Source organism: Passer domesticus, chromosome 15 (genome assembly GCF_036417665.1).
Source record: "Passer domesticus isolate bPasDom1 chromosome 15, bPasDom1.hap1, whole genome shotgun sequence".
Taxonomy (NCBI): Eukaryota; Metazoa; Chordata; class Aves; order Passeriformes; family Passeridae; genus Passer; species Passer domesticus.
This window is the reverse complement of record NC_087488.1, coordinates 15,493,866-15,514,332: the sequence shown is the minus strand read 5'-3', so window position 1 is coordinate 15,514,332 and position 20,467 is coordinate 15,493,866. Positions and strand designations below refer to the sequence as shown.

The following is a 20,467-nucleotide window of genomic DNA, read 5'->3' as shown; positions in this document are numbered from 1 at the left end:
ATGTTTGAAATTTCTATTCATGCATATTTCATGTTCCTATTTCTATTTATTTACATTTCTGTCTATATTTCTGTTTCTCCCCGGCTGCTCTGTGCATGCCCAGGTGCCAGCCAGGCTGTGCCAGCCCCAGCCCCTTTCCAGATCTCCTTTTCCTGGGTTCCCTGTGCTGGGAATGAGGAGTGAGGCGGTTCCGGCCGGGCTCGGGGTGCCCAGCAGGAGTTTTGGGTGCCCCCAGCAGCTCCCCTGCCTCACCTGGGCACGGGGACAAAGGGAACTGCTGGGAATGGGGAGTCTGGGAGGGGATCCACGGGGCGGGATGGGATCCATGGGGTGGGATCCATGGAATGGGGTGGGAAGGGATCCACGGGGTAGGATCCACAAGATGGGATCCATGAGGTGAGATCCATGGGGTGGGATGGAATGGGGTAGGATCCATGAGATGGGAACCATGGGATGGGACGAGATCCATGGTATGGAATGAGGTGAGATCCATGGGATGGGGTGGGGTGGGATCCATGGGATGGGATGGGATGAGATCCATGAGATGGGGATGGGGTGGGAACCGTGGAATGGGATCCATGGGATGGAATTGAATAGGATGGGATGGGGTGGGATCCATGGTATGGAATGAGGTGAGATCCATGGGATGGGGTGGGATCCATGGGGTGGGATCCATGAGATGGGGATGGGCTGAGATCCATGGGATGGGGTGGAATAGGATGGGGTGGGATGAGATCCATGGGATGGGGTGGGAACTGTGGAATGGAATGGAATAGGATGGGATGGGATCCATGGGATGGGGTGGGAACTGTGGAATGGGATCCATGGGATGGAATGGAATAGGATGGGGTGGGGTGGGATCCATGGGATGGGATAGAACAGCATGGAATGGGGTGGGAAGGGATCCAGGGGGTGGGATCCATGAGGTGAGATCCATGGGATGGGGTGAAAATCAGGGAGTGGAATCCATGGGATGGAATTGAATAGGATGGGGTGGGATCTATGGGATGGGATCCATGGGGTGGCTCCTGAGCAGCCTTGGTCAGCCCTGAGCCTCCTCCTGCTGCAAACCACTCTGACCCTAAAACCCTAAAACCTGCCGGCCCTGCCGTGCCAGGAGTGTCCCCAGAGTGTCCCCAAGGCCCACGGGGTGAGATCCATGGGATGGGGTGGAATAGGATGGGATGGGGTGATATTCATGAGATGGGATCCGTGGGATGGGATGAGAACCAGGGAATGGGATCCATGGGATGGGATCCATGGGATGGGATCCATGGGATGAGGTGAGAACCAGGGAATGGGATCCATGGCATGGAATTGATTAGGATGGGATCCATGGGATGGGATCCTGAGCAGGAGGGGCTGGGGCACCTTTCTGGGCACCTTTCTGGGCACCTTTCGGGCTCCCAGGGCCTGGCACAGGGGCCAGCTCAGCTCACAGCAGTCCCTTTGCCCTGTTCCCCCTCCTGGCTCGGTTTGTTTGCTCTGCAGGGCTTGGAGCCTCCCCGAGCTGCTCTGGGGCTGGTGCAATGCAAACAGCACCGAGGGAACCAAGGAAATCCCTTGTGCAAACCTGAGCAGGGAACGGGGCTGAATTCCTCCACAAAGGGGGGTTTGGTGCTGCTGGGGTGTCCCCATTGTCCCTGGGGCACCGGGGGACTCTGGGAGGGCTCCAGAGCAGGAACAACAGGGCTGGGTTACAGGGCTGGGGTGTTTGTGGGGCTGCTCTGCAGTTCACAGGGCAGGGAATAAATCAGGATTGGGGTTGGGGTGTTTGTGGGATTGTTCTGCAATTCCCAGAGCAGGGCATAAATCAGGATTGGGGTTAGAGGGGCTGGAGTGTTTGGGTTTGTTCTGCAATTCCCAGAGCAGGGGATCAATCAGGATTGGGATTGGGGTTTTTGTGGGGTTGTTCTGCAATTCTTAGGGCAGGGGATAAATCAGGATTGGGGTTAGAGGGGCTGGGGTGTTTGTGGGGCTGCTGTGCAGGTCCCAGGGCAGGGGATCAATCAGGATTGGGGTTGGGGTGTTTGTGGGATTGCTCTACAATTCCCGGAGCAGGGGTTAAATCAGGATTGGGATTGGGATGTTTGTAGTATTGTTCTGCAGTTCACAGGGCAGGGGATAAACTAGGATTGGGATTGGGTTTTTTGTGGGTTTGGGTTTGTTCTGCAGGTCCCAGGGCAGGGATAAATCAGCATTGGAGTTGGGGTGTTTGGGATTGCTCTGCAGTTCCCAGAGCAGGGGATAAATCAAAATTGGGATTGGGGTTTTTGTGGGATTGTTCTGTAATTCCCAGAGCAGGGGATAAATCAGGATTGAGTTTAGAGGGGCTGGGGTGTTTGTGGGGTTGTTCAGCAGTTCACAGAGCAGGGGATCAATCAGGATTGGGATTATTGGGTCTGGGGTGTTTGTGGGATTGCTCTGCAATTCCCAGAGCAGGGCATAAATAAGGGCTGGCTTTAGAGGGTTTGGGGTGTTTGTGATTGTTCGGGATTGTTCTGCAGATCCAGAGCAGGGGATCAATCAGGACTGGGATTGGGGTTTTGTGGGATTGGTCTGCAATTCCCAGAGCGGGAGATAAATCAAGATTGGGATTGGGGTGTTTTGGGGTTGCTCTGTAGGTCCCAGAGCAGGGGATAAATCAAGATTGGGATTGGGGTGTTTGGTGGTAGGAAAAGACCTCTGACACCCCTGGCTTCCCTCTCTCCTGTGCTGCTAAAAATCCTGCTCAGGTGAGGGGCCGAGGCAGCTGGGGATGAGAATCACTGAGGTTTAAAAAGACCTTTAAAAACCCAGCCATTGCCCCAGCCCTGCCAGGGCCACCCCTGGGACTGCCCCAGGCCAGCCCTGAAGTCCCTGCAGGGCTGTGACCCCAGCACTGCCCTGGGCAGCTCTGCCAGGGCTGCTCACCCCTCGGGGGGAGGAAATTCTTCATTAATCTCCAAATTCAACTTCCCTGGAGGCCGTTTCCTGCTGTCCTGGCCCTGGGACAGACGTGGTGAAACCCAAACCCTCCGGTGTGACCCCTCTGGCATTTCTGGGCGTGGGCTCAGCAGCTCCTTGGAGCCAAAATCCGTTTCTGTTCCCGAATTCCGCGCTGGGAACGGCGGCCCTGAGCAAACAGAGTGACGCAAGGGTGGCACAGCTCCTCGGGGAGGCAAATATTGTCTGTTTGTGGGACAGCAAGATCCCTGCTGGTGACATTTACAGAGGCTGCGTCACCCCCGGGGGCACGGGGCTGGCATGGCCTCCTCTTCATCCTCATCTTCATCCTCCCACTGCTCCGAGCAGGTTTGGGATTGGGGATGGGCAGGGGATAGTTGTAGCTGAGGCAGAGACAATAATTTTAAAAATTGAGGTTTTTAAACCTCCATTTCCGCAAGGTTTAAAGTGGTTTTATTGCAGTGTGCATGGTTTTTATGCATTGCCACAAAACTCATAAATTTAACTTCACTCCTTGGGCAGGAAAGACAAAATGCTCATTGAAATAAAGCACTGCTGGTTTCTCTCATTTCTCCTTCTTTCTTTCTTGGTTTCTCACTTCTCCTTCTTTCTTTCTGGTTTCTCTCATTTCTCCTTCTTTCTTTCTGGTTTCTCTCATTTCTCCTTCTTTCTTTCTGGTTTCTCTCATTTCTCCTTCTTTCTTTCTGGTTTCTCTCATTTCTCCTTCTTTCTTTCTGGTTTCTCTGTCGAGGACCTTGGTAGGAAATTCCTCCTGCGTGGATGCTCTTCTCAGGGGGGCACTGGGGACATCCCCGCCCCGTCCCTGCTGCAGCTCCCTCCCTCCCAGGGGAAAATTCCAGGTTTTTCAGGAGGAAAACCCAGGATGAGGCGTTGGAACCTGAAATGCAGGGAGCTCCCACAGCAAACAATAAAGTGACCAAAGAACGATTTTTTTTTTTTTAGTTTGGTTGGGGTTTTTTTGTTTTGTTTTGTTTGGGGTTTTTTATTGTTTGTTGGTTGGTTGGAGTTTTGGTGGTTTTTTTTGTTTTGTTTTGTTTTTTGGGCTTTTTTGTGGTTTTTTTTTTGTTTTTTTTTTTTTGGCTTTTTGGGTTTTTTTTGTAGTTGTTAGGGGGTTTTGTGGGTTATTTTTTCGATCTTTTTTTGGGGGGGTTGTTTGTTTTTGGTTGTTTGTTTTTGGTAGTTTTTTTTGTTTTGTTGTTTTGGGTGGTTTGGGGTTTTTTTTGGTTTTTTTTGGGTTTTTTTTTGTTTTGTTTTTGTTTGTTTTGATTTGATTTTTGGGGGGCTTTTTTTTTGGCTTTTTCTTTGTTTCCCCCAAATCTGAGGCTGTAAAACCACCCTGAGGTGAGTCCAAAGGCACTGAGCTCCCAGCCTGGCACCCACATGATCTGGAACCATGGCATATCCTGAGTGGGAAGGGATCACAGGGGCTGTATCCCCACAAATCCCACCCTGGGGTTCTGCCCAGACCCTCCTGGAGCTCTGGGCCATTCCTGGGGCTCTGTTCAGTGCCAGCCCCCCTGGGATGAACCTTTCCCCAAAGCCAGCCTGGCCCCCTGGCACAGCCCCAAATCCCCCTGTGGGCTCTCCCAGCTGGGGCAGCCAGCACACACTGGGATTTTCTGGGAATTCTGACCCCTTCAGCTCCGGGCACGGCATTCCTGGTGCCAAACCTGCCCTGGTGCCAAACCTTCCCTGGTGCCAAACCTGCCCTGGAGCTCGCCCAGCCCGGGCTGGTTTCGGTGCGGGGAGGGAGGGAAGGAGGGACAAACCCGGCTGGCGGCGAGTCCTGGCATTGTGCAAGGGCCGGGGATTGTCCCGCAGGGTTTGTCCCGCAGCCCCTTTGTGCTCATGGAGGGGGGCAGTGCCCGGGGAGTGCCTGGCTCCATCCCTCTGTGATTCTGGAGCTCAGGCAGTGCCCGGCTCCCTCTCCATCCCCGGGGAGTGCCTGGCTCCATCCCTCTGTGCTCCTGGAGCTCAGGGAGTGCCCTATTCCATCCCCTCCGTGCTCCCGGAGCTCAGGGAGTGCCCTATTCCATCTCCTCTGGGCTCCCGGAGCTCAGGGAGTGCCCAGGGAGTGCCCGGCTTTCTCTCCATCCCCTCCGTGCTCCTGGATCCGGGGGAGTGCCCGGCTCCCGCTGCATCCCCGGGGAGTGCCCGGCTCCATCCCCTCCGTGCTCCCGGAGCTCAGGGGGTGCCCGGCTCCTTTTCCATCCCCGGGAGTGCCCGATTCCATCCCCGGGAGTGCCCGGCTCCATCCCCTCTGCGCTCCTGGAGCCGTGAGAGTGCCCAGGGACCGCCCGGCTCCCTCTCCATCCCCTCTGGGCTCCTGGAGCCCGGGCAGTGCCTGATTCCATCCCCTTTATGCTCCCGGAGCTCAGGGGGTGCCCGGCTCCCTCTCCATCCCCGGGAGTGCCCGGTTCCATCCCCGGGAGTGCCCGGTTCCATCCCTTCTCTGCTCCCGGAGCTCAGGCAGTGCCCGGTTCCGTCCCCCCGTTCCATCCCGGGGCGTGCCCGGCTCCATCCCGGGATGCGGGGCCAGGGCCACGCCCCGGCTCTCCGCTCAAAAGGAGCAGCGGTGCCCGAGGTGCCAGGGAGCGGCACGGGCACAGGTCAGCGGCACAGGTGAGCGTCCCCTCCGGGCGGGCACGGCCACCTCCCGGCCCCGGGCCACCAAACCGGGCCACCTGCTGGCCCTGGGTCACTGCCTGCCCCTCTGACACCTCCTGTCCTCTGCCACCACCCTGGGTCTCTTCCTCTGCCACCTCCTGCCCCTCTGCCACCCACCTGTGCTGCCTCCTGTCCTTGGGCCACCTCCGGTCCCTCTGACACCTCCTGCCCCTCTGCCACCCCCCTGGGCCACCTCCTGTCCCTCTGCCACCTCCTGCCCCTCTGCCACCCCCCTGGGCCACCTCCTGTCCCTCTGCCACCTCCTGCCCCTGGGTCATCTCCTGTCCCTCTGCCACCCCCCTGGGTCATCTCCTGTCCCTCTGCCACCCCCCTGGGCCACCTCCTGTCCCTCTGCCACCCCAGACCCAGCTCAGGGCGTGGTGCCTTCATTAACTCCAAATTCTCCCCCTGCTTTCCCAGACCCCCCCCAGGAGTTTTTCCCCATTTTTGGGGCTAATTTTGGGGTTTGTGACAGGTGTCCAGATTTCCACGTGACCTTTGCCTTTCCTCTCTGAGTTTGGGGTTGGTATTCATTTATTTCTCTTTGATTTTTTCCTTTCTGAACTGATCCCTGTGGTGTCCTGAAGACCTGTCCTTTTTTTTGTTTTTATTTATTTATTCCTGTCAGATTTTTCTTTCTGAACTGATCCCTGTGGTGTCCTGAAGACCTGTCCTCTTTTGGTTTTTATTTATTTATTCCTGTTTGGTTTTTCCTGGCTGAGCTGAGGTGGTTCCTGAAGACCTGTGCATTTTTGGTTTTTATTTATTTATTCCTGTTTGGTTTTTCCTGGCTGAGCTGAGGGGGTTCCTGAAGACCTGTGCAGAAATGCCTCCCCTGTGTCCCGGGCTGGGATTCCTCCTGCTGCTGCTGGGTGAGTGCTGTGCAGGGAGGGCTGGCCCAGGGGCTTCCACACCCTCAAAAGGGAAATTGTGCTGCCAGGGCACAAAATGTGATTTTGGTGGTTGCTCTAAATCCCCATCCTTTTGTTGTTGGATTTGTAGTGAAATATTTTCGTTTTTAGGGTGGGGTTGATTCTCCTCCTGTCTGTTCAGGGCTGTGTGCTCCCTGTTCCTCTGCTGGGGTGTCTGGAAAGCACTGAAGGAATTATCATAATTAAATCTGATTACCTCTGTTATTCATTGAGGAATAAATCCCAGCACAGTTTGGGTTGGGAGGGACCTTAAATCCCTTTAAATCCCCTCCACTTCCATGGGCAGGGACAGCTCCCACCATCCCAGGCTGCTCCAAGCCCTGTCCAGGGACACTTTCAGGGATGGGAAAATCCATTCCAGGGATGGGAAGAGAAATCCATTCCAGGGATGGGGAGAGAAATCCATATATTTATAATACATTATAATATGATATTATAATAATATATAGTATATAATATATTCATGTATTGATATACTATATATCAATAATATATTGGTATACTATATAGAAATAATATTAATATGAATACTAATCATATTAATATAATCAATATTAATTATATTAATATAATTACTATTAATATATAATTATAATATTAATATTAATACTAATTATATTAGTATAATTAATATTAATTATAGTAATATAATTAATATCAATATTCTATATTTATATATAATTAATATTAATGTTATAATAATAGTAATATAAATAATGTATATTAATAGAATATATATTATATAAATATATTATATATATATTTATATTTTATATGTATAACTAATATCCACTTATTGGGGAGGATCATTAACAGGACATCACGCCATGATCAACATGATCACGTGAAGCCGATTTATTACAAAAAGCAAGCTGTACTTACACTGTTTTCTATTGTTCACGCCTGAAGCTAACACATGAGTGGTTAAATCCTTCTTTCGCAGGCATTTTAACATATCAATTAATTTTAGTTAATCTTCCTTCAAGCGTCTCGCTGCGGTTTTCTCGTCTGCCTTTGCATCCTGACCTGTCTGCTTTCGAGCGTGTGCTTCTCCTTTCGTGTCCTCCAAGGGCACGGTGACCTTGCTCACTTTGTGTGGAGGCTGGGTTGTGAATATGCTGTACGTGTCCGTTGTCCTGCAAAAAACTCTCATCATGCACTACTAGAATATATACCATATTAATATATACGAATATAATATACACTATATTCTGTGTTACATTATATTCTATGCATATTAATAGAATATATTCTATAATAGCCTAAATTATATTTGTTTTGTCTCACCCTTCGCATGAGACTAAAAATAGAATAACATTTTTAAAACACCTCTCAGTTACCTCAACTCTGAGTCAGAAAAAACCAGAATCCAGCAAAAACCGAGCTCTGAAATCCTTCAGGGAGGAATATATTAATATATATAATATAATATATTATATAATATAATATATTATATAATAAATTATAATATTTGTATTGTCTCATCCTTCACATGAGACTAAAAATAGAATAACATTTTTAAAACACCTCTCAGTTACCTCAACTCTGAGTCAGAAAAAAACAGAATCCAGCAAAAACCGAGCTCTGAAATCCTTCAGGGAGGAATATATTAATATATATAATATAATATATTATATAATAAATTATAATATTTGTATTGTCTCATCCTTCACATGAGACTAAAAATAGAATAAATATTTTTAAAGCACCTCTCAGGTAACTCAACTCTGAGGCAGAAAAAACCAGAATCCAGCAAAAACCGAGCTCTGAAATCCTTCAGGGAGGAATATATTAATATATATATATAAAATAATATAATATATTCTATAATAGCCTAAATTATAATATTTGTATTGTCTCACCCTTCACATGAGACATTTATATTAAAAAAATATAAATATATATATGTATATATAATATATTCTATAATAACTTAAATTGTAATATTTGTGTTGTCTCACCCTTGACATGAAACTAAAAATAGAATAAAATTTTAAAATAGCCTCTCAGTTACCCCATCTCTGTGTCAGAAAAACCAGAATCCAGCAAAAACCGAGCTCTGAAATCCTTCAGGGAGGAATATATTAATATATATAATATAATATAGTCTATAATCACTTAAATTGTAGTATTTGTATTGTCTCACTCTTCACATGAGACTAAAAATAGAATAAAATTTTAAAATCACCTCTCAGGTAACTCAACTCTGAGGCAGAAAAAACCAGAATCCAGCAAAAACTGAGCTCTGAAATCATTCAGGGGGGAATATATTAATATATTTGTATATATAATATATATTCTATAATAACTTAAATTATAATATTTGTATTGTCTCACCCTTCACATGAGACTAAAAATAGAATAAATATTTTTAAAGCACCTCTCAGTTACCCCACTTCTGAGTCAGAAAAACCAGAATCCAGCAGAAAATGAGATTCCTTCAGGAATCCTTCAGGAATCCTTCAGGGAGCTGAGGGGGCTGGGCTGGGCAGGAGCTCTGGGCTGCTCTGTTCCCAAATCTCCTTGTCTTGCAGGGTGCCAGGGCGCTGCTGCTGCTGGCACGGAGCTGGTAAGGCAGATTGGCACCCACATTTCCGTGTGTGGTTAAACCTTCCAGGGGGTGGGCTGGGGGATGTGCGGGTCGGGCAGTGCCAGCCCCCCCTGCTCTGGAAGCACACAGAGCTTTCCTCCCCACCAGGGTGGGCTGGGCTGGCACTGCCCTGGCACCCTGAGGGGGCACGGGGCCAGGAGCTGGCCTGGGGCTCGGGCTTTGGGGTTCAGGGTGCTCGGGGTTTGGGGATTGAGTGTGCTCTGGGTTTGGGAGCTCAGGATTTAGGGTTTGGGTGTGCTCTAGGTTTGGGGTTCAATGTGCTCAGGGTTTGGGGTTCAGTGTGCTCAGGATTTGGGAGCTCAGGGTTTGGGTTTTCAGTGTGCTCGGGGTTTGGGGTGTCTCAGGGTTTGGGGGTTCAGTGTGGTCAGGGTTTGGGTTTTCAGTGTGCTCAGGGTTTGGGGTTCAGTGTGCTCAGGGTTTGGGGGTTCAGTGTGCTCAGGGTTTGGGGTTCAATGTGCTCAGGGTTTGGGGTTCAGTGTGCTCAGGATTTGGGAGCTCAGGGTTGGGGTTTCAGTGTGCTCTGGGTTTGGGGTTCGGGTGTGCTCTGGGTTTGGGGTTCAGTGTGCTTGGGGTTTGGGAGTTCAGGGTTTGGGTTTCAGTGTGCTTAGGATTTGGAATTTCTTTGTGCTCGGGGTTTGGGGTTCAGTGTGCTCAGGGTTTGGGTTTCAGTGTGCTCAGGATTTGGGGTTTGCTCAGGGTTTGGGTGTGCTCGGGGTTTGGAATTTCTTTATGCTCAGGGTTTGGGGTTTCAGTCTGCTTTGGGTTTGGGGTTTCAGTGTGCTTCATCTCTTTTCTCTCCCTCCTGGTGCAGTGCTCCAGCTCCGCCGTCAATGGTGAGTCCCTTTCCAAATATTTACCAGGACAGCTCAGAGAGGGCTCTGTGTGCCAAATCCTCCCACCATTCCTTACCTTTGTCTCTTTTTTTCCTTCTGGGGCTCAGAATCTGCCCTGTGTGCCTCGGTGCAGAGGTAGGTGAGCCGTGCCCAGGGACTGTGGCATTTCCTGGGAGGGATTCTGCTTTCCTGGGGTGACCCATCCCTCTGAGCCCAGATTTTGGGATTTTCCCCCGGGGTTGCCCGTGGGTGGGGAGGGCTCTGGTTGCACTTGTTCAAACAGTGAAGGGAAAGTGCCCTGCTGGGGATTTGTGTCTGGGAAGGACAAAGAAAGGCAGGGCTGGGCCCTGGGGAGCAGCCAAGAGCCTTGGCACTGGTGCTGAGCTTATCTTGGCTCCAAGTGGGGCTCAAACAGCTCCACTCCCGACCTCACCCAACCTGCTCTGTGCCCGAGGGTCAGCAGTGCCCCCCTGCCTGTCCCTGTGCCAGCCCCCCTCGTCCTGCCTGTGCCCTCTGTGCCCTCTGTGCCCTCTGCTCCTGCTCACCTTGGAGGGCTGGATCCTTCCTGGATCCTGGCCGGGGGCACAGCCAGGAGCCAAACCCTGCTCAGGGACACTCAGGTGCCTGTGGGTGCTGTGCCCAGCTGTGCTCTGGGCTGCTGAGGGGTGCCACTTCACAGCTGGATCTGTCCTCAGCCAGATCTGATCTGTCCCCAGCCATTCCTGCTCTCAGCTCCCCACCCAGTCCTGCCCAGTGCCCCCAGTCCTGCCCCACCCAGTTTGGTGCCCAGCTCCCCACTGCTCGTGCCCTCATCCAGTTCTACCCCAGGCCCCTTCCAGTTTTCCCCCAAGTTTCCCACTGGTTCTGCCTCAGCTCCCCGCTGGTTCTGCCCCCACCCAGTTGTTCCCCATCCAGTTTTCCCCCAGTTCCCATCCCATCCTGCCCCCAGTTCCCCTCCCAGTTTCCCCATTGCCATTCTCTCTCAGTTCCCATCCAGTTTCCCCCATTCCAATCCCATCCCATCCTCTCCAGTTTCCCATTCCCATCCTCTCCCAGTTTCCCCCATTCCCATTCCCATCCTCTCCCAGTTTCCCCCATCCCAGTTCCCCATCCCAGTTCCCCATCCCACGCTGTCCCAGTTCCCCATTCCCATCCCATCCTTTCCCTGTTCCCCATCCCATCCTCTCCCAATTCCCAATCCCAGTTCCCCATCCCACGCTGTCCCAGTTCCCCATCCCACGCTGTCCCAGTTCCCCATCCCACGCTGTCCCAGTTCCCCATCCCACGCTGTCCCAGTTCCCCATTCCCAATCCCAGTTCCCCATCCCACACTGTCCCTGTTCCCCATTCCCATCCCACGCTGTCCCAGTTCCCAGTTCCCCATCCCTCCTGTCCCAGTTCCCCATTCCCAATCCCAGTTCCCCATCCCACGCTGTCCCAGTTCCCCATTCCCATTCCCAGTTCCTATCCCCATTCCCAATCCCAGTTCCCCATCCCCATTCCCAATCCCAGTTCCCCATCCCCATTCCCAATCCCGGTTCCCCATCCCACACTGTCCCAGTTCCCAATCCCAGTTCCCCATTCCCAATCCCAGTTCCCCATCCCACGCTGTCCCAGTTCCCCATTCCCAATCCCAGTTCCCCATCCCTCCTGTCCCAGTTCCCCATTCCCAATCCCAGTTCCCCATCCCACACTGTCCCAGTTCCCAATCCCAGTTCCCCATCCCTCCTGTCCCAGTTCCCCATTCCCAATCCCAGTTCCCCATCCCTCCTGTCCCAGTTCCCCATTCCCAATCCCAGTTCCCCATTCCCTCCTGTCCCTGTTCCCAGCCCCAGCCGGGAGCAGCTCCTGGAGGTGGCCCGAGGCCGAAGGTCCCCGTGCAGCCTCAGCTTTGGCCAGCTGGCCTGTGCCCAGGTGAGGACCCTCAATCCCTCAATCCCTGCTTCCCACAGGGCTGGGATTGGTTTTCCTTGGGAATTCTCCACTCCAAACCCGCCCTGGTGGAGCAGCCCAAGCTGTGGCCAGGTTTTCACCCTGAGCTGTGGCAGTGCCACCCTCCCGGGGACACCTGCCCCGTGCCTGGGGCTCAGCAGTGCCCAGCCCACCTCGGAGACCTTTGGGAATTGGGCATTTCCCTCTCCAGACCCCTGGAGTGAGAAGGAAATTGGGATAAAGGAACTGTCCAAATCAAATTAACTCTGAAAAATTGGTGCCACAGCATTGGAATGAATCTCTGCAGGAGAGTCACCCTGGGCTGTTGGGATAAAGCACAATTAAAGGGCTAAAAGCACAATTAAGGGGATAAAATCACAATTCAAAGGGGTAAAAACATGATTAAAAAGGGTAAAACACAACTAGGAGTGGCAAAACCAGAATTAGATGGGGTAGAAACACAATTCAAAGCATAAAAGAATAATTAGAAGGGGTAAAAACACAATTGAAAGGGATAAAATCACAAAAGGGGTAAAAGCACATTTAAAAGGCATAAAAGCACAACTAGGAGTGGTAAAAAAAACACAATTAAAAGGGGTAAAATTACAATTAGAAGTGGTTGCAGTGTGGAAAATGCCACCTGACTATTCCAGGTTTACTTTCTTCCCTGGTTTTGTCATTATCTCTTAAGTTGTTGCAGTAATTGCAATTAAATTGACAGCAAATTGTGGGTTTTGGTAAATATTTCTGACAGAAAGGTGGCACTCCTGCAAACATTTATCAGTGGGTTTTGGGATTTTTTGGTGTTTGTTTTTTTTCTTGGTTTTGTTTTTGTCTTCTAGTTTTGTAATCCATTTCCCTGAAAAAATGTTTGGGAATTAGAGAGTTCCCCATGGAAGAGCAAATTTTTTAGAAATTTGGGCAAAATTTTGGCAATTTTGGGGGTGTTTTTTTTGGATAAAGCTTTTAAAACTTGTGCCAGTGTTTTACCCCCTCAAGGGAGGAATCCCTTCCCAAATGCCCAGGTGTGGACGAGCCCCCTGAGGGTGATTTCCCCCCTAAATATGATCTTTATTTGCATTTCCCTTCTCTTTCCCAGGGAGCTTGGCTCCAGGACCTGCAGGATGATTTCCTCACATCCTTCTACTCCTGCCTGGCCTCTAAGCCCAGCACAGCTCTGGATCCAGAATATTCCATCCTGTTCTTTTCCAAATATGACGCCAGGAAGCTTCTGGCCTCCCTGACCGTGTTCAGCCAGCAGGTGAGCCTTCCCTCAGGTGGAATTCCCTCCAATCCTGGGAGGTTTTGCTCAGGAAAAGACTTCATTTCTAATCCCCTCTTTATTTTTTTAACCTTATTTTGGAAAGAGCCCCGTTCCAAACAACAGATTTAATTCAGCATCCAGATTTGCTTGGATTTCTGGTTAGAATTCCCTGGAATTCAGGGTTTTTCTCCTCCCTTGCCCCCAGTTTTCCCAGGTGCCCCTTTCCATTTGCTTGGATTTCTGTGGATTTCTGGTTAGAATTCCCTGGAATTCAGGGCTTTTTCTCCTCCTTTCCCCCCAGTTTTCCCAGGTGCCCCTTTCCATTTGCTTGGATTTCTGTGGATTTCTGGTTAGAATTCCCTGGAATTCAGGGCTCTTTCTCCTCCCTCACCCCCAGTTTTCCCAGGTGCCCCTTTCCATTTGCTTGGATTTCTGGTTAGAATTCCCTGGAATTCATGGGTTTTTCTCCTCCCTTGCCCCCCAGTTTTCCCAGTGCCCCTTTCCATTTGCTTGGATTTCTGTGGATTTCTGGTTAGAATTCCCTGGAATTCAGGGCTTTTTCTCCTCTCTCACCCTCAGTTTTCCCAGGTGCCCCTTTCCATTTGCTTGGATTTCTGGTTAGAATTCCCTGGAATTCAGGGGTTTTTCTCCTCCCTTGCCCCCAGTTTTCCCAGTGCCCCTTTCCATTTGCTTGGATTTCTGTGGATTTCTGGTTAGAATTCCCTGGAATTCAGGGTTTTTCTCCTCCCTTGCCCCCAGTTTTCCCAGGTGCCCCTTTCCATTTGCTTGGATTTCTGTGGATTTCTGGTTAGAATTCCCTGGAATTCAGGGCTTTTTCTCCTCCCTCGCCCCCAGTTTTCCCAGGTGCCCCTTTCCCTGGAGTGGAGCCTGGTTTTCCTCAATGGTTTGTGGGAGAGGATGCTCCAAGTGCCCGGGATTGAGACCCCCCCAGTGCTGCTCCAGTGGCTCCAGGGGGGCCTTGGGCCATTCCTGGTGAATCCCGAGGTCTTTGGCTGCCTCCTTGCCAAGAACGTGTCCTGTGAGGAATTCCAGCTGCTGTAAGTGTGGAATGTCCCCTCTGTGCCACCAGAGCCACGCCCTGGGGGGGAAAATCACTTTGGAGAAGGGTGGGAAATATATTTGTATAAAATCTTTAAAGTTTAATTAAAGTTTTTTATTGTCTGTATTGATATATATCAATTTTAAGATAAGAAATGTTGATTTAGAAATATTATAGACAGGCCAAGCAATGCTTATGGTGTGTTGGGATTAGGAAATGACAATACAATGGCTTCTGGTTGTGGTGGTGTGAATTATAACTTCTGTGTGGTCTCACCCTTCTCATGAGACTGAAAATGGAACAAAAGTTTTTAAAACACCTCTCAGTTACCCCATTTCTGGGTCAGAAAAGGGCATAATCCAACAGAAAAGGATGGGATTGAGAATATCCATATTTTTTGTGAGAGCCAGGCCTGGCCCCAGCAGTGTTTGAGGTGTTTCCCTTCCTTTGGCAGAGTGGCTGCCCTGGATGGAATCTATTCCCAGCTGTCTGTGGAGGAGCAGAGGAATCTCTACTCTGGGATCAAACATTTCCTCACCCAGCACGGTAAAGGACCTGCCACAGGAGGGTGAAAAACAATCCCCTGATTGTAAGATTTTAAAAGCTGAATAGTAATAAAATGGTTATAAAAATAGAAATAGAATTACTATTTTTATATTTATATTAAATATATATTTTATATATTTATAGATATTTTATATATTTTTATATATAATATATATTATATAAATATATATTTTATATATTTTTACAATTATAATAATTACAGTAATAATAATTTGGACAATTAGGATTAGGATAATAAAAGACAATAAAAACAAAGAGTTATGGATAGTCTGGGTACCTCTTTCTGGGCAAAATAAGCCCAAAAAAGGACCCAGTTAACAGAGGATTAACCCTTAAAAGCAATAGCCTGTTACATAATCATACACCTCATCCATGATGCAAAAATTCCATTCAAACACAGGATTCTAGTCATCATCCTCTTCTTCCTCTGAATCCTGTCAGCCTTCATGGCTGAGCAAGGTGGGAAGAAGTTCATTTCTCCTGATAAAAGAGCAATAAATTCTCTTTCTCTGAAAGGTTTAGGTGTCCTGTGGCTGCTCTCTGGTGTGAGTGCCTCATTCCTTTCTTAAAAAAATATCTTACATAGCATAGATTCTATTTTAACATTATGTTACAACCTAAAACTCTATTTAACACACACATTTTGAGAAAATTAATACAGCATAACTTTCTAGCCTAACACACACAATATTCATTTTAATATTTGTGAAAAGCCAATCATAAAATACTCATTTTTCCCAGGGTTTCTGTGAGTCTCCAATGGAAACAGGCTGGGAATGTCAGTAATTCCTGGATTTGGGGATGATTTCCCTGCCTGAAGGCTTTATTAACCCAGGATTTTTATACATTTTTATAAATTCCCTGCATTTTCTGCCTGTGCAGGGTTGGTTGTGCTCAGAAAGGGCCCCAGGCAGGAGCTGCCATCAATGTCCTGCAGAAAGCTCCTGGTGCACGTGGAGGGAGCAGGACAGAGGCTGGGCAGGGAATATTTGCAGGGCTGGGGTTTTTCTGTCCTGTCCCATGGGAATTCGTGGTGGGAGCTCTGGGTTTGGGTGTGAGCTGGGAGCTCCCTGCTGGGCTGCAGCCTGTTCCACCCTCAGAAACCCCAGATCCAGTGCCCCTGAGCCAGGCCAGGCTGTGCCTCCAGGGGTTTGTGTTCCTGTAATTCTGTCTTTGGCTCCATGGGGTCTGTGTTCCTGCATTCCTGACTGTGCCTCCAGGGGGTCTGTGCTCCTGAGGCTCCATGGGTCTCTGTTCCTGCATTTCTGTGTTCCTGCAGTTCCAAGGGTTCTCTGTTCCTGCATTTCTGTGTTCCTGTAGCTCCATGGGTCTGTGTTCCTGCATTTCTGTCTGTCTGTATCTCCATAGGTTCTCTGTTCCTGCATTTCTGTGTTCCTGTAGCTCCATGGGGTCTGTGTTCCTGCATTTTTGTGTTCCTGTGCCTCCATGGAGTCTGTGTTCCTGCATTTCTTTTTTTCTGTATCTCCATGGGGTCTCTGTTCCTGCATTTCTGTGTTCCGGTGACTCCATTGGTTTTCTATTCCTGCATTTCTGTCTGTAGCTCCATGGGTTTTCTGTTCCTGCATTTCTGTGTTCCTGTGCCTCCATGCCATGGGTTTGTGTTCCTGAATTTCTGACTGTGGCTCCATGGGTCTGTGTTCCTGCATTTCTGTGTTCCTGTAGCTCCATGGGTTCTGTGTTCCTGTATTTCTGCCTGTGCCTCCTTGGGTTCTCTGTTCCTGCATTTCTGTCTGTAGTTCCATGGGTTCTGTGTTCCTGTAGCTCCATGGGTTTGTGTTCCTGTATTTCTGTCTGTCCCTCCTCGGGTTCTCTGTTCCTGCGTTTCTGTGTCCCTGCAGCTCCATGGGTTCTCTGTTCCTGCGTTTCTGTGTTCCTGTGGCTCCATTGGTTTTCTATTCCTGCATTTCTGTCTGTAGTTCCATGGGTTCTGTGTTCCTGCAGCTCCATGGGTTTGTGTTCCTGTATTTCTGTCTTTGGCTCCATGGGTTCTGTGTTCCTGCATTCCTGTGTTCCTGTATCTCCATGGGGTCTCCGTTCCTGCATTCCTGTGTTCCTGTGGCTCCATTGGTTTTCTGTTCCTGCATTCCTGTGTTCCTGTGGCTCCATTGGTTTTCTGTTCCTGCATTCCTGTGTTCCTGTATCTCCATGGGTTCTCTGTTCCTGCATTCCTGTGTTCCTGTGGCTCCATTGGTTTTCTGTTCCTGCATTCCTGTGTTCCTGTGGCTCCATTGGTTTTCTGTTCCTGCATTCCTGTGTTCCTGTATCTCCATGGGGTCTCTGTTCCTGCATTCCTGTGTTCCTGTGGCTCCATTGGTTTTCTGTTCCTGCATTCCTGTGTTCCTGTATCTCCATGGGGTCTCCGTTCCTGCATTCCTGTGTTCCTGTATCTCCATGGGGTCTCCGTTCCTGCATTCCTGTGTTCCTGTATCTCCATGGGGTCTCCGTTCCTGCATTCCTGCCTGCAGGACCCAGCCAGAGCTGCCACAGCCAGGCCATTCCCAGCCTCAATTCCACTGCCTGGTTTCGGAATTTCCTGGGATCCTTCCTGGAGCACGCCACCGTGGAGGACCTGCAGCTTTTTGGGGATGAGGCCACAGTGAGTGGGGACCCTGGGGGGGTCACAGTCCTGCCCTGAGCAAATTCAGAGCCCCAGGATGGGGGGGCTAGAAGGATTTCAGGGTCTCCCATCCCATTCCAGCCCCACCCACGTTCTCCAATCCCTGTCCAACCTGGAATTCCTGCCAGCAGGAATATTTCTCTGGCTAACCTGAGGTGAAAGTCACTGCAGTTATTTCTCCCCTTCATGTGATGAGAGGGATTTGCACAAAGTTGGTTTCACAAAGGGAATTCTGCAGGGAGCAAACTGAAGTCAGTGAGAGGAGCAACCAGGTCCCAGTGTTTACTTGAAAATAAAAACAAAATAAACCTCAGCACAACTTTAAACCCAGGTGAAGAGCCCTGAGGTTGGCTCAAACTGTCCCGTGTCACTGCCAGGACTGAAGGATCCATCTGAACCATTTTCCCTTTTATTTTTTTTTCCACCTTCAGCTTCAAAGATTCGCCAGGGACCCGGTGAACATGGAGATGGTTGGGAACCTCACCTTGCTCAGGGAGACTGCCCTGTACTACACCCAGCTCCTGACCTCTGCTCCTGCCTTTCCTCTCTCCAGGTACGGATCCGAGGGCATCTGATTTCCTGGCATGACTCAGCATGGCACTGTTGATTCATTTCCTCTTTAAAGGTTCTATTAATTTCCTCTTTAGAGGTTCCACTAATTTTCCCTTTAAAGGTTCCATTCATTTTCCCTTTAAAGGTTCCATTAATTTTTTCTTTAAGGGTTCTATTAATTTTTCCCTTTAAGGGTTCTATTAATTTTTCCCTTTAAGGGTTCTATTAATTTTTTCTTTAAGGGTTCTATTAATTTTTTCTTTAAGGGTTCTATTAATTTTTTCTTTAAGGGTTCTATTAATTTTTTCTTTAAGGGTTCTATTAATTTTTTCTTTAAGGGTTCTATTAATTTTTCCCTTTAAGGGTTCTATAATTTTTCCCTTTAAAGGTTCCACTAATTTTCCCTTTAAAGGTTCCATTCATTTTCCCTTTAAAGGTTCTACTCATTTTCTTTTTTAAAGGTTGTATTCATTTTTTCTTTAAGGATTCTATTCATTTTTTCTTTAAGGGTTCTATTCATTTTTCCTCTAAAGGTTATAGTAATTTTAAAGGTTCTATTAATTTTCCCTTTAAGGGTTCTATTATTTTTTTTTTCTTTAAGGCTTCTATTAATTTTCTTTTTAAGGGCTCTATTCGTTTTCTCTTTAAGGGTTCTATTCGTTTTCTCTTTAAGGGTTCTATTCGTTTTCTCTTTAAAGATTCCATTTTCACATGACCCCACTGCCCTTGCTCCCGAGGAGGGCCAGCTCCCCGGTTCTTTTCCTGGGACACGATTTCCCTGCAGTGCTTCCAGGCTTTCCCAGCTCCCTGAGCTGGGGGGAGCTGCCTGGAGAAGGAAATCCCCCGGCACGGAGGGAAGGTCCCTGAGCCAGCCTCTCCTTTCCCCGCAGCCTCCCGGACAGGTTTCTCTGTCACCTGAGCCCCGGGGCAGTGGCACACCTGAGCAGGGAGGAGGCTTTGGGGGTGGCCCGGAGGCTCGGGAGGAGCTGCCCCTGGGGCAGGGGGGTGCCCCGAGCCTCCCTGGCACCTCGGGAACTGCAGGTGAGTGCCTGGGGATGTCAGTGAGAGGAGTCAGTGAGAGGAGCACTCTCACTGACATCCCCATATGGAATGGGGCCCAGCTCTGTGTCCCCTCCTGTCACCCTCCTCTGGGTCACCCCGTCCTTGTTGTGGTGTCTGGCTGGGCTTTCATCACCTCAGGGCTCCGTGGTGGGAATGGTCCATCCGCAAGGACAGGGAGACAACGCACAGCAGCACACTCCATTAACAGAGGCTTCAAACTGTCCTTATTCCAGCATGCATGCTGTTTGTGCATTCTTACAAAACCCCCAAGTTTACACTTCACTCGTTGGTCAGGAGAGACAAACAAAGTGCTCATTGGAATAGAGAATTACAGGTTTCTCTTATTTCTCCTCCTTTCTTTCTTGGTTTCTCTTATTTCTCCTTCTTTCTTTGTCTGTTTCTCTTATTTCTCCTTGTTTCTTTGTTAGTTTCTCTTTTTTGCTTCTCCTTTCTTGCTTGCTTTCTCTTATTTCTCCTTCTTTCTTTGTTGGTTTCTCTTATTTCTTCTTTGTTGGTTTCTCTTATTTCTTCTTTCTTGGTTTCTCTTATTTCTCCTTCTTTGTTGGTTTCTCTTATTTCTCCTTCTTTGTTGGTTTCTCTTATTTCTCCTTCTTTGTTGGTTTCTCTTATTTCTCCTTCTTTGTTGGTTTCTCTTATTTCTCCTTCTTTGTTGGTTTCTCTTATTTCTCCTTCTTAGTTGGTTTCTCTTATTTCTCCTTCTTTATTCCTTGGTTTCTCTTATTTCTCCTTCTTTATTTCTTGGTTTCTCTGTCAACAACCTTGGTAGGAAATTCAGGGATAAACATGGATCCTCTTCTCAAACTGCTCTCTGGCTCCCAGAAGTTGTGTAAAACCTCTTCCACACACCCATGGGCAATCCTGAGCAGGAACCCAGGGATTGAGGGCTGTGGGATCCAGTGCTGCTGCTCTGACCCTGCTCTGTCTCGTGGCACAGGTGGCAGCCTCCCTGCTGAGGAGTTTGGAGGATTTGTCCCCAGCCGTGCTGCGAGCCCTGGGCCAGGCTGCCCTGGGGCTCTCGGTGTCCAGGATCCAGGAGAGCATCCCTGAGGAGCAGCTGGAGGCAGCTCTGCCTGCCCTGGGGACAGTCCAGGGCTGGAGGGCTGAGCAGGCCAGGGCTGTGCTCAACAAACTGCTCCTCTCTGGCTACCAGGTACAGAGCTCCTCACAACCAGGAGCCTCCTCTGGGAAGGGTTTCAGGGATTGGGGGTGCCCAGGGACCTTGGGAATCCTCATCCATGGAGGTGTCCAGGTACAGAGCTCCTCATCCCTGGAGGTGTCCAGGTACAGAGCTCCTCATCCCTGGAGGTGTCCAGGTACAGAGCTCCCCACGCCCAGGAGCCTCCTCTGGGAAGGGTTTCAGGC

General features: G+C 49.3%; 1 protein-coding gene across 2 annotated transcripts in view; it reads left to right on the top strand.

Moving 5' to 3' along the window:
* The first annotated feature begins 5,980 nt into the window (after positions 1–5,980).
* MSLN (mesothelin) overlaps positions 5,981–20,467 on the top strand; it is a 29,586-nt gene continuing 15,099 nt past the window's right edge. For both annotated transcript variants that reach the window (XM_064390311.1, XM_064390310.1), the window contains exons 1-12: positions 5,981–6,506; positions 9,101–9,135; positions 9,989–10,010; positions 10,118–10,145; positions 11,839–11,923; positions 13,041–13,202; positions 14,061–14,263; positions 14,720–14,811; positions 17,319–17,449; positions 17,902–18,023; positions 18,913–19,063; positions 20,040–20,255. In XM_064390311.1, the coding sequence (XP_064246381.1) occupies positions 6,461–6,506; positions 9,101–9,135; positions 9,989–10,010; positions 10,118–10,145; positions 11,839–11,923; positions 13,041–13,202; positions 14,061–14,263; positions 14,720–14,811; positions 17,319–17,449; positions 17,902–18,023; positions 18,913–19,063; positions 20,040–20,255 (1,293 nt within the window). In that variant the 5' untranslated portion in view covers positions 5,981–6,460. The remainder of the gene's footprint in view (positions 6,507–9,100; positions 9,136–9,988; positions 10,011–10,117; positions 10,146–11,838; positions 11,924–13,040; positions 13,203–14,060; positions 14,264–14,719; positions 14,812–17,318; positions 17,450–17,901; positions 18,024–18,912; positions 19,064–20,039; positions 20,256–20,467) is intronic.